General features: G+C 42.6%; 1 protein-coding gene across 4 annotated transcripts; it reads right to left on the reverse strand.

The window, feature by feature from the left end:
* Window positions 1-283: 283 nt before the first annotated feature.
* Window positions 284-10,609, reverse strand: LOC106601426 (uncharacterized). 4 transcript variants are annotated; one of them, XM_045715218.1, is made up of 7 exons: window positions 10,246-10,609; window positions 9,879-9,969; window positions 9,082-9,172; window positions 8,088-8,179; window positions 4,988-5,086; window positions 3,429-3,623; window positions 284-2,174 (listed from the first exon to the last, which is right to left on the reverse strand). In XM_045715218.1, the coding sequence occupies exons 3-7, from the start codon at window positions 9,152-9,154 to the stop codon at window positions 1,959-1,961; spliced, it is 675 nt and encodes a 224-aa protein (XP_045571174.1). In that variant the 5' UTR covers window positions 9,155-9,172; window positions 9,879-9,969; window positions 10,246-10,609; the 3' UTR covers window positions 284-1,958. The 4 variants fall into 4 exon arrangements, with proteins under 4 accessions (XP_045571174.1, XP_045571172.1, XP_045571173.1 ...); XM_045715216.1 differs by lacking the exons at window positions 9,879-9,969; window positions 10,246-10,609 and having other exon boundaries at window positions 4,988-5,112; window positions 9,082-9,859; XM_045715217.1 differs by lacking the exons at window positions 9,879-9,969; window positions 10,246-10,609 and having other exon boundaries at window positions 3,429-3,599; window positions 4,988-5,112; window positions 9,082-9,852.
* Between the last annotated feature and the right edge of the window lie 2,459 nt (window positions 10,610-13,068).

The raw sequence follows: 13,068 nt of genomic DNA on the forward strand, positions 1-13,068 counted from the left end.
TGTTCTTAACTGACTGGCCTAGTTAAATAAAGGTTAAATAAATAAAATAAAAGGAGATGGTCAGATGTGATGTCATCAGCCTCCTCCTTGTTTGAGGAACAATAGAGGAGCAATGGAGAACAAAAGAGGAAAGCAGCACCTGCCCCTCCCCCTGCTTGTTCCATGTCCTGTCATACGTGGACCACCTATTGAGATGTTCCTTTTGTTAAGTAAATCATGTGTTAAATGAGGTGAAAAGGAAACTGGTGGACATTAAGACCAGACAGAGACAGCACACAGGCGCTATGTTTTAAATGTCTTTATCTAGAAGCCACCACCATCTCAATTAGTTTACATGACAGACAGGAATTTATAGACACAGGTCTATAAATGATCATCAACTCCAATTCTCACTCTTACACTTGTATAAACATACAAGTATTTCACAATTGCTGTCTTTTGAATAGACTTGTCTCTACTTGCTAACGGCTGCTGAAACCTCATACTTTTGTTTTAGACATGATGTGAGGGAAATGTTACATAATTTTTCTTGTCATTCATACTGGTTTCTTCTCAAGCTTGTGCAGGGACTGTTAAGACAGGCAGCCCAGTTAATCAACAAAAAAAGAAGCTTTTTACACAACTATTCTCATTCACTGTTCACAGAGCTCTTGAATAAACAAAGCTAGCTACTTAGTTAACGCTTCCCAGAATCCCAATGCTGAATTGTATCTTAAAGGCCCTGTGCAGTCAAAATTCAGTTTTCTGTGTTTTGCATCATATTGTACAACAGCTGATGAAACTAACAAGATTTGATCAGTATTATTTCCTGGTTGAAAATACATTCTACATTGGACCTTCAAAACAGCAGGTTTTTCATGGGTGGAGTTTTGGCTTGCCTGGTGACATCACCAGGTGGTAAATGAGTTAATAGATTAATAACAAAGAGTTCCAAACCTCTATAACAATAACAACTAGTTTTCCCTTTTCTCCTCCCCACTCAGACCACAATTCTTGTTTGTTAAAACGTTTAACGCTTAAAACGCTTAAAAGCAACAACAAAAAACATTTTGATCATTTTAATGGAAAACCATTACAGTAAGGTACATTATTGTTACCCATAAATGATTTGATATAAAAACGGCTGCATTGGGCCTTTAAGACCCATTACCAGAGCCAACACAGGTTTGGTGTTGTTGACTCACTCTTCACAGGTTCCAAGACTAACACACAAGTTGTAGCTGGCTCAGCTGTACAACCCAAGCTCAGCAGGGTAGGACATAGGAGCATTTTACAACTCACGCTTATACGTTTTTGGCTCAGACATTGCACTAAAAGAGGAGAGTGGTTTTACTCAGAAAAGGACTTGCTACAACACAGTTCCCCCAAAAACAATAATCCAGATTACTTTAATCCATAAAATGATCAAAAGGGGGTACCATGATCAAATGTAGAAAATATGAGAAACATTTTTTTTAAATCTAAGGATCGTTCTTCCCTTTTTGGTGCTTTTACTGTTCACAGCAAAATGGTCTTTGTTTTTCAGCAGCACATTTGCCATGGAGTGTCTTTCTACCTGGCCTGTCTCCTCTTACAGTTAACTTTGGCATTAGAACCTGCCACCTCAGACACATATAGTCATGGTCATCTACAGGACGGTTTCCTGGCAATCCAAGTCTTCCCAGTTCACCAATCTTATTTAGGCTCCAGTTTAAAATCACAACTGACGAGGTGTTTAGACATTCAAGTTTGTCAGTATGGAGTAACCCGCAATGTAGAATTTCACTATCTTTGGTCACTATCTTCCAGCATACTGTCACTGCAGGGTGTTCCTACAGTACAGTCAACACATTGGCTGCTGGATCGGATTCAACCTATTGAGAATGTGTGCATTTCCACTGTCTGTTATCCTCTGACCAGTTTGGCACATCAAGGTGGATAAAAAGCATCAATACTCCAGTTGTCCTTGTCATCGTGTGTCAGTAGCGAGTCTGAGGATTCAGACTGGTAGGGTGGCACTGTTGGTATCCTGAGTGGACGGGCACTGAGTGGTTACGCTCTGACTGAGTGGTAAGGTCTGTGCCAGGGTGCGGAGGGTAAATGTCCTGGGGATGAGGGGCGTCTATTACAGACCCCAGAATGTCAAAGGGCACTTCAATGGAGTGGCGGATGCTCTCCTCATACGTTGGAGGGGGCTGTGGGAGAGAAAGAGTAAGCTTTGGTTAACACTGCTTTAGAACCTAGGGTAAGTGGGTACGTGTCAAATGGGTGAGTGGATGGCTTGATTTGAGTGTCGCGGCTCATTATATCAAGCTATACTTTGTGACAAAGTGAGCCACTTAGAATGAGTCACCCTCCTAAAATAAAGGTTAAATAAAAAAATTAAATAAAAATGTTAACTCATAATTGAGAGGCTATAAAACATACTGAAAATGTTAAACGCTATATATTCCACACACAACAAAATAACCCATGACCTTCTAAAATGACATCCCATCTAAGATTAGAGACTCCATTTCCCAGGTGTAGGTGTTTCCTAGTGTGCATTGGCTGATACATGATCTCTAACATCAAACCTAATGGCATCATGTTAGCGTTTACATGACAGATTAGGCTGGCAGCACCCGGGCTGCCTTTAGCATCACTCCTCCAGTACACAGCCTATCTCCGTCATCAGCCAGCTCCTCACTCCCTGACTAACTCCTTATCTTTTAATTGCTTGGGGCCCCGCGGGCGGCAAGGACAGCCTATAAAAACACCACACACGTACAGCGCAACAAAGTTTCACTCCAGCCCCTACGGCCACAGCACAGACAGGGCAATTATGGGCCATCAGATCCCCTCTAAAGTCTGACAGGGCCACTTTGAGCTATCGGTGACAGGATGGGGGACTGATGGGAGGGCACTTATTCACTGGGACAGTTATTAAAGAAAAAGTGGGGCAAAAAAGACAAGTAAAGGAGAAAAAAAAGCACAAAGCTGCATTCTCTGCCACTGTTTACACTGAGGACGCAAGCTTTAATTATGTTTGATTTGCCTTTTTCTCATTACCTTGTTTGCTCGAGCGTTACGCAAGTCAAAGCCCTGGCGAAAGATCAACACGGTAAAACCTGGGAATGCGCAGTCTGTGCATCACTACAGCAGAAGATGAGATGATAGGGCTCCTATTTACGGCGTTCTGAATAGTGTTTCATCATAGAACAAGCTCCAGTTATCCTGTGACAGCACATTCATAATGAACAAAGCCTCTCATTTATTCTCTTTTATAGGTCACTGCACTTTGGAGTAAACAACAGATTATATATGTGAGGCTCTTTAATAATGGACTAAAGATTAACTTTGGCAACGTTCAATAACCTACACTTTCAGGCAGCTGAGGCAGCGTTCAATACTTATGAGGACACATGCCACTTATCTCAATGCTACCCGTCCACCCCCCGGTATCTTACCTCAGTCAGCATGGAGCCGTTGAGGCCGAAACGGTCAGCGATCATCATGTGTATCTGTCTCTGGCGGTCCTTCTTCCTGACACTCTCGTAGGAGGGCAGCCTGGGGAGGGGCGCCTCCAGGGAGGGTAGGCGGTAGCTGGAGGGCAGGCCGATAAGGAACAGCTGCCCTGACTGATGGAGAGAAGACGCAGACAGCCGGGGAACACAATGGAACAGTTAGAGAGATGTCATAAACACTTTGATGGAAGGTACTGCTGGTGTCTGTTTGGTCATGGAGAATCCTTGTCAGTGCATCATTGCTGACTATAAGCATCAGAGCAATAAACCTATCCACACACAGCAGAAGCGAGGCCTCCTGTTCCTGGAGATTTTTTACAAGAAAAACATTGTACCAAAAACCAAATAAAATAAATATTATTTAACACTATAAAACATGATAAATGTATATATATATATAATATGATATACTGTATAATATGATTTTATTAAATCTTGGAATTGGTCTGAGCCGGTATTGCTTATTTTATAAAGCAATGTGTGCTGTGTGTCGCTATACCCCCTTGAGGGGCCCCCTGGCCTGAGACTGGCGCTGTGCTGCTGGTGATTATGGCTATATGAAATTGCATTGGCATAGCCTTGTTTGTTAATTTAGTAGAAAATACAGTTTTATATTCCTGTGCCCTTATCACAGTCAAGACACCTCTATTTTATAGGTAGAATATTATGGAATATATAACAAAATAAATAGAAAATATTTTTGAAAAGCAAAGAATTGCAAGTGCGAAGTGAGATGCACATCTCATGACTGGAATGGTTACTTTTTAAAAAGAGTGGACAATTTGAGAAGGGTCTCATGCTCTCAATATTAAGTTGAAAGACAATTTATTCAGGGACATAAACCGTATAATTTCCTATTTTCGACAATATATATAGATGTTAGTTCAGATTAGGTTCTGCCTGTTCTTTGGACTTTTCAAAATGTATTTACAATTTTTCATTGCATGATTACGCATGAATGAGCTTTTACCCCATGACACGACACATCCGTTTGGTGAGTAGGTTTACTATAATGTTCTCCCCTGTAACTTGTTTTTAAATGGCATATGAACGCAAAAGTAGTCTATTCTACTATAGCACAGTAGTAGACACATGGGATTCAGTTCCTTGTGCTTGACTACAGAAAGCAATAGCCTATCAAATTGATGTGGATGTGTTTGCTGCTTATGTTGTAGACTGCAGTCTACCTGATCTTGCACGATTGATGTTATTTAGTTTACTGTCTGACTTATCTAAAGAGCAAGGTGTAGCCTAGGCCTAATTCTTTCTCCATGGTTCTGACTTGTCTGCACATTGCACATTGCCTTGTATCAATCTGTGCGCTTAATAATCCCGGTGCAGGAATAAGCTACTTAATGATGATTGACGACCATTCAAATATGAATGCATTTATGATACCAGCGACTTTGGAAGTTATAACCCCCCCCCCAGCTCCGCACCTGACACACAGGTATCACTGGGTCTGACAACGTATTGACCCACCCAGTGCCGGGCCTTCTTACCTGTGAGTGTGTGTTGTCGTGTATGATGTCATGAGTCTGTTCCAGACAGGGGTTTCCCACCAGTGTCTGTCTGCTGCTGTAGTACTGAGGAGGGGCATCCTGCAGGAGGACAGAGGGAACAGTGACTAATGTGAGTTAGACTATTGTATGATGAACCCTCCATTAGCACATTAACTACAGAGATGACTGAACAACTTCTAACAACCCTACATTTAAATTTGAGATTCAACGAGAATCTAATTAAAATAGAGATTGAATGTCGACGATCTGCCCAACGTTAACCTTGTACAACATTCCGAAAGTCTTGCGAGCTTACATTCTGTTTTGATAACGCAGTGGTAATCAGGCTGGTAATTACGAGGCTAGCCCAACATCCCAATTAGGAAGGCATTCCCTAATTTCAGCCTCATTGACCAATTGTCATGCCTTGTTTCATTCATTTTGGTCCTGACTGTTTTAGCAATACCATAAATTATCTAGCCTATAAGACGACCACCCGACGATTTCCGTGCCTCCTCCCAGTCCCACCCATTTCAAACAAGATTAGGCAGGCTCACACTGTATGAGGTGCTGGAATTCTTCAAAAGCCCTGCCGGAAAACTAGGTGATTACCCTGGGCCTAAATGAGTCTCTTTGTATTGGGGACAATGCAGTGTCCTACTGTGTCACCAGGGTCCCTAGCAAGAAACCACACAGTGTGACCTTTTCAGCATCTCTCTTTTCCCTTGTAACTGTAGCAGGTTCCTCTCAACAAGCATGCTCAAATACACATTATGGCCCCCATAGTTAATTTGGACAACATTACACAGCATTACAACAAAGGAATGTTTTGCCTGACAGAGTTCAATCCAGTATCACAACCGGCCGTGCTTGGGAGTCCCAATTGGCCCAGCGTCATCCGGGTTAGGGTTTGGTCGTTATTGTAAATAATAATTTGTTTTTAACTGACTTGCCTAGTTAAATAAAGGTTAAATAAAATAAATTAAAATGAGGATGCGTGATGAGTAGGAGAATGGTTGTAGCAATTTACATAGGAAAATTTCCCCACTGCGAATCACGCATAGGGAAGTAGGCTTGTTCATATTGACAAAATGGTCACCTTCAAAACATCAGGGCCAGTTTTTGATCTCTGCCTGAACGGGGACATCACTCACGTTCCCAGTGATGCAGTTTGACCTTTGTCACCACCCCTCCAGCATGTGACAGAGAGAGACGCCACAGAAACATTGATGTCAAAGGTCACCTTCCCTCGCTAGTTTGCACTTTCAAGGGGCGAAAAAAGTCTTCAGGATAAAAAGGGGAGATGTCCTTTTGTTTACTGCCTCTGATTCACCCAGCGTGAAAAAGCACAACCGTGTAAAATCAGAGCTGAAGTGGGGGGAGGACCCCATCGGCAGTGTGCCTTTTTCTGTGCCGCGACCTGAAGGAGAGCCATTGTCCCCAACACCCACAGGAGGGTCGGGCCATTATTCATGGAGCAAACTGAAGCAGGGGAAGGTATGTGGCAACAACACATATAGAGGAAAGTAAACGTTCCATAGAAAACAATAATAGAGCCTTTTTTCCATGTGAGCCTCCCTCGCAATCTGGCTTGCCTTCAGGTTGGTGTCCTTGTAATGATCTTGTAACAAAACCACCCTCTTCTGCAACATGCCTCAGTTAACCAGTCACTATGACTATATGGGTGACTGGATAGGATTTCAGGGAATGTGTAAACGACATAACAGGGACACCAAAAACAACAAACTGATTTCAACAAATCTGTTTCTATATAAAAACAACTTAAATCGTCAGGAAACTTGATTTTTACTTTGCTCACATTGCCAGCTAGCTGTGTATTCTTTCACCCAGTAACACTTTGTCACCTGTACAGTTCCCAGAGGTCATCTCCATACCCACCAAAATCTTTCCATATTTACACCCTGTCACCCACTGTTTACTATATAGACTAGACTCCACTCCCCACACTGACAATATGTTAGGAAACAGTGACGAGCAATGTTGTCTGATCTGTCATGTGTGGGTTACTCTAGCTGACAGCAGGTTAAAATGGCTGAAATGTACAAGCCTGTCTATTCCTGACAAGAGACAGCAAAACTTTTCTCTAATCTGTTCAGGCCAGAGCCAAACATAGCAGAGACAAAGGAGATGTTGGTGTTTCCTGTTTGTCTGAGAAAGGGAAAGAGTTGGAAGGTATGAGTAGTGTCCCTGTTCTCCAGAGATAACATATTAACCCTACACCAGGGACGCAGGTCAGGAAGAGGAAACATGGAGGATGGGCAGAAACTGAAAACTGACCTCCATGGAGAGTTTATACTTCCTGTTCCCTATTTCCTGTACCAAGTTAGGGACTTGAATATTGGTCATAGTTTGAAGTTGTTAAATAGTATTGATATGTATGAACCTCCATACTTTGGGCATCCATCATAGTACCATTCATATAAGATACTCTTGTCTGCTAAGTTCTATTCTCTGGGAGGGAGAGGAAAGGAGGTCAACAGTGATACAGAAGACTCCTCCTCTGTGCCAGTGTTTGTGTTCCTCACTCAGAGGAACACTGAATATTGTATCCAGTTTCTGGGTGTGCAGGATATGCTTGTCTGCAGTCAAGATCAGATTTTCCTCCGCCCTGTGTTAGCCATTCATATGTTTTCATACAACATGTTTTGAGTCAAATGTTTAGCTAAACAATCTGTTTAATATTCTCATTGTAGTGGTGTTGACACATCACAAGATTGGTGCAGGTATCAATAGCATTTGTCAATGCTGCCTCACCACACTATGGCTCATGATTGCTTTGGCACTCAGGGATAGTTATGGAAGCCGAAGCTCATAGCGAAAGCACTTTTAAATCCATTAAATGCAAATGCATGGTTTTACAGTGATCATATCAGGTTTATTCTGGGCCAGTTCCTACAGCCATGCAAATGAAACATGACACCTCTTAATGGCACTAACTTTAATTTGCATGGTACATTTGGCCTCAGTCACATCTAATCTGTATTGTGCCTAACTTTAATTTATGGTTTGTTTACAAGTGACACTTTCTCATTAATTGTATCTTTCAATAAAATATAGTGAGTGAGCTCAAGGTCCTTACCATGTCTCCATGGGTGTCCTTGCAGCAGTGAGGTTCTTTCCTGTATATGGACAGCAGCACCACGATCACCACAAAGAACACCAGACCTGAAACTAGTAAAGGAGAGGAGAAGAGAAAACTAGTCACCCGCTGTTAACAATGCATCACAATGACAATGGACATGCACTTGTACAAAAGGTATATTACGTAATGCCCCAGTCTAATTAATGTAAAGTAATTGTTTATTATAGTGTTCAGAACACTGTAATATGCGGTTGCTAGGGGACAGAGCTTTTCCTGTTCACGTCACAGGTAATTAAGTTGAAACGCTGTGTGGACATACTGTTTAGACTATTTAATGGAACGCTGTTCACAATATGTTTTTCAATCTGTGGACAGGGATAATTGGCTATCGTAATGTTAGTCGCAGTCGATTTTCCACACTTCAAATTAATTTACTGTCAAATATAAATATGAAGTCAACCATGTAATTCATCTTCTGATACAAAACAAGTCCAAGAGGAACACTAGCAGCTACAAGATAATACAGATAGGTTCTAAAAATAGAAAGCTCCATATCTAACGTGGTAGGCAAATAGGCTGCTATCTACAGTGATAGCAGCTGGCGAACAGTGTATTCAACATATTCCTTATCATACCACCACAGCAGTGATTTGATGAAGTAAAAGGATCCATCACTGGTGTGAACAACCTGCTGAGGCAACAGACTCCCCATCCAGATCTATAGCATAGGTCAGTCGTCCACATAGGCTACACTTTTGAAGTTTTCTACAACTTTACAATAGTTGTGTTTTGTCCAAAGAAAACGAATGAACACATACAACTGCTATTAATGTAACAGGCAAAAGTGACATGCCAATACGCCTGTTTATCATAACAGATGGGTTCATTACAAAAATATGCCTAAAATTATATCTGATTCTGATCTATGCTCAAATGCCACCATCAGTTTCATGGAATATTTGACATTTTGAGAGATTAAAATCTTACTTACATGCTGCCACAATGACCGTGAGTTGATCCGATGTTAACTGAGAGGGGGTGGTTGGAGTTGCAGCGGTGGACATCTCTGGCGAATAGACTATCTATACCCAATTGGATCATGAAGTCAGAGGGTAAAAGGGGACTGTTTTCATCAAAGGGACCGAGATCATAGATTCTGATTATTTTCCTTATCCCTTGTACTATTCCAATGCAAGAGAGACGAGCTCCAAACAAGAGTCGGATCAGGGAAACTCACGTCGGTTAACATGCCACAGTATTTGAGTCCTAGGGCGCACTGTCGCGCTCTCAAATTCCGTGACGTCGCCGGGCACCGGACAACAAACAGTCCTTGTACGATGTTGATAGACACGCGCACGCAGTCGCCAAGGAGGCAATTTGGCTGACACTGGTTATTAAGTAGCCACTGAACTCATAGCAGCACACCGAAGCATTTTTTCATAATGTTGATACAATGTAATAAAGGTTTTTCTGTTGCATTTTCTTGACAGATCATAGGCTAAATCCAACTTTACTCGATCAATCATTCAGAAATTCACTAGTTTGTATTCTTCATGACAGACTAGATAGGCTTAACCCTCAACCAGACTATATAACACACTAATGCAAATAGTTTATTTATTTGATTAAATGCAACTTATTGACTACGTTCACACAACATCACGCTTTACAATATCATAAAGTTTACAAAGTAAGAAGCCTAAATAGTTCTCTTGGTTGGGAATCCCAATATTAGGGTCCAAATCAGCCAGGAGGACATCACATTCCAGCGTTGTAGTCACAGTTTACCTTGGAGATGCCTGTGATGGGATAGTGGGCAATGAGAGGGAACAGCCTGTTGGTGGAGTCCAAAACTGCATCTCTGCTACGTGTACAGTTCCTTCGGAAAGTATTCAGACCCCTTTGACTTTTTCCACATTTTGTTACGTTACAACCTTATTCTAAAATGTATTAAATCGTTTTTTCCCCTCATCAATCTACACACAATACCCCAAAATGACAAAGCAAAAACAGGTTATTAGAAATTTTAGATAATTAATAAAAAATTAAAAACGAAATATTACATTTACATAAGTTATCAGCCTGCTCACACTCCTCCTCTCTCGAGTGTATATTAAATAATATTCAATAATATAAAAAAAAATAACACTTTTACCCTTTTTCGTGGTATCCAATTGGTAGTTACAGTCTTGTCTCATCACAGCAACTTCCATACGGACTTGGGAGAGGCGAAGGTAGAGAAACATTACCCAACCAAGTCACACTGCTTCTTGACACAATGCCTGCTTAACCCGGAAGCCAGCCACACCAATGTGTAGGAACAAACACCGTACACGTGGCGACTGTGTCAGCGTGCATGCACCCGGCCCTCCACGCTAGAGCGCGATGGGACAGGGACATCCCTGCCGGCCAAGCCCTCCCATAGCCCGGACGCTGCTACAGAGCCCGGACTCGAACCAGGATCTCTAGTGCCACAGCTAGCAACTGTGATGCAGTGCCTTAGACCAAATCAAATCAAATCAAATTTATTTATATAGCCCTTCGTACATCAGCTGATATCTCAAAGTGCTGTACAGAAACCCAGCCTAAAACCCCAAACAGCAAGCAATGCATGTGAAAGAAGCACGGTGGCTAGGAAAAACTCCCTAGGAAAAACTCCCTAGAAAGGCCAAAAACCTAGGAAGAAACCTAGAGAGGAACCAGGCTATGAGGGGTGGCCAGTCCTCTTCTGGCTGTGCAGGGTGGATATTATAACAGAACATGGTCAAGATGTTAAAATGTTCATAAATGACCAGCATGGTCAAATAATAATAATCATAGTAGTTGTCGAGGGTGCAACAAGCACGTCCGGTGAACAGGTCAGGGTTCCATAGCCGCAGGCAGAACAGTTGAAACTGGAGCAGCAGCACGGCCAGGTGGACTGGGGACAGCAAGGAGTCATCATACCAGGTAGTCCTGAGGCATGGTCCTAGGGCTCAGGTCCTCCGAGAGAAAGACAGAAAGAGAGAAAGAGAGAATTAGAGAGAGCATATTTAAATTCACACAGGACACCGGATAAGACAAGAGAAATACTCCAGATGTAACAGACTGACCCTAGCCCCCCGACACATAAACTACTGCAGCATAAATACTGGAGGCTGAGACAGGAGGGATCAGAAGACACTGTGGCCCCATCCGATGATACCCCCGGACAGGGCCAAACAGGCAGGATATAACCCCACCCACTTTGCCAAAGCACAGCCCCCACACCACTAGAGGGATGTCTCCAACTACCAACCACCACTGTGCCACTCGGGAGGCCCAGGCTCCCCATCATTACCACACCTGTCACCATCATTATGCACATCAGAGCTCATTGGGCTCCATTGCGTTTTGCCAATCCATTGCGTTTTGCCAAGCTCATTGGACTCCATTGGACTCCATTTGGGGGGGGGGGTTACTGTCACTCCTGCTCCTCTCTGGAGCTAGAGGGCGCTAGGCTGCCCATTGTTACGCACACCTGTCACCATCACGCGCATCAGCGCTCATTGGACTCACCTGGACTCCATTACCTTGTTGATTGCCCCTCCCATATCTGTTTGTTCCTCCGACAGATCCCCGTGTCAGCATTTATGTTGTTATTTTTCTCCTGTCCAGACGCTGTTCCTGTTCTGTTTCATGTCCGTTGTTTATTCGTCTCCAGCGTCAATCCTCACATTTACTCAGTACTTTGTTGAAGCACCTTTGGCAGCGATTACAGTCTCGAGTCTTCTTGGGTATGACGCTACAAGTTTGGCACACGTGTATTCTCTGCAGATCCTCTCAAGCTCTGTCAGGTTGGATGAGGAGTGTTGCTGCACAGCTATTTTCAGGTCTCTCCAGAGATGTTCAATCAGGTTCAAGTCCCTCTGGCTGGGCCACTCAAGGACATTGAGAGACTTGTCCCAAAGCCACTCCTGTGTTGTCTTGGCTGTGTGCTTAGGGTCGTTGTCCCGTTGGAAGGTGAACCTTTTGCTTCACCGTAGGGATGGTGCCAGGTTTCTTCCAGATGTGACGCTTGGTATTCAGGCCAAAGAGTTCAATCTTGGTTTGATCAGACCAAAGAATCCTGTTTCTCATGGTCTGAGAGGCTTTAGGTGCCTTTTGGCAAACTCCAAGAGGGCTGTCATGTGCCTTTTACTGAGGAGTGGCTTCCGTCTGGCCACTCTACCATAAAGGCCTGATTGGTGGAGTGCTGCAGAGATGGTTGTCCTTCTGGAAGGTTCTCCCATCTCCACAGAGGAACTCTAGAGCTCTGTCAGAGTGACCAGCGGTTTCTTGGTCACCTCCATGACCAAGGCACTTCACCTCTGATTGCTCAGTTTGGCCTGGCGGCCAGCTCTAGGAAGAGTCTTAGTGCTTCCAAATTTCTTCCATTTAAGAATGATGGAGGCCACTGTGTTCTTGGGGACCTGGAAAAAGTCAAGGGTTCTGAATACTTTCCGAAGGCACTGTAGCTAAAGATATGGCACTGAGTTGCTATAACAAAATTATAGAATCTGATTATCATTATAATTTAAAAAGGATCCATAATGATCATGCTAGTTCATAATCTAATAAACCATAAGAGGATTGGCAAAACGGTTGTAGAAAGGGCCGCACTTTTCATCCTTATATGTAATTAGGAACACGCAAAGAGCATTTTGTATTAACATTTAAATACATTCAATGCAATGTTATTACTAATGATGATAGGCTTTAATTGTATTTGTTATTTTTCACACTCTGATTATGTTCATCATATAAATGACACATTTTCTATAGAACTATCTAGCTGTAAACCTTGAAAACCCCCAAAAATTATGCTTTTAAACCATAATCAAACGTATTGTATTAGACTTAAACTCAGAATTAAACCATAAATGTGCAATCAGTAGCCTGCCTACAACTTCTAACCTGAGGAAATGCAAGTCTATGACGTTGCTCAGATTTGCTTCTCTCCTCCCCTAGCAAACGCTCA

Source organism: Salmo salar, chromosome ssa03 (genome assembly GCF_905237065.1).
Source record: "Salmo salar chromosome ssa03, Ssal_v3.1, whole genome shotgun sequence".
NCBI lineage: Eukaryota > Metazoa > Chordata > Actinopteri > Salmoniformes > Salmonidae > Salmo > Salmo salar.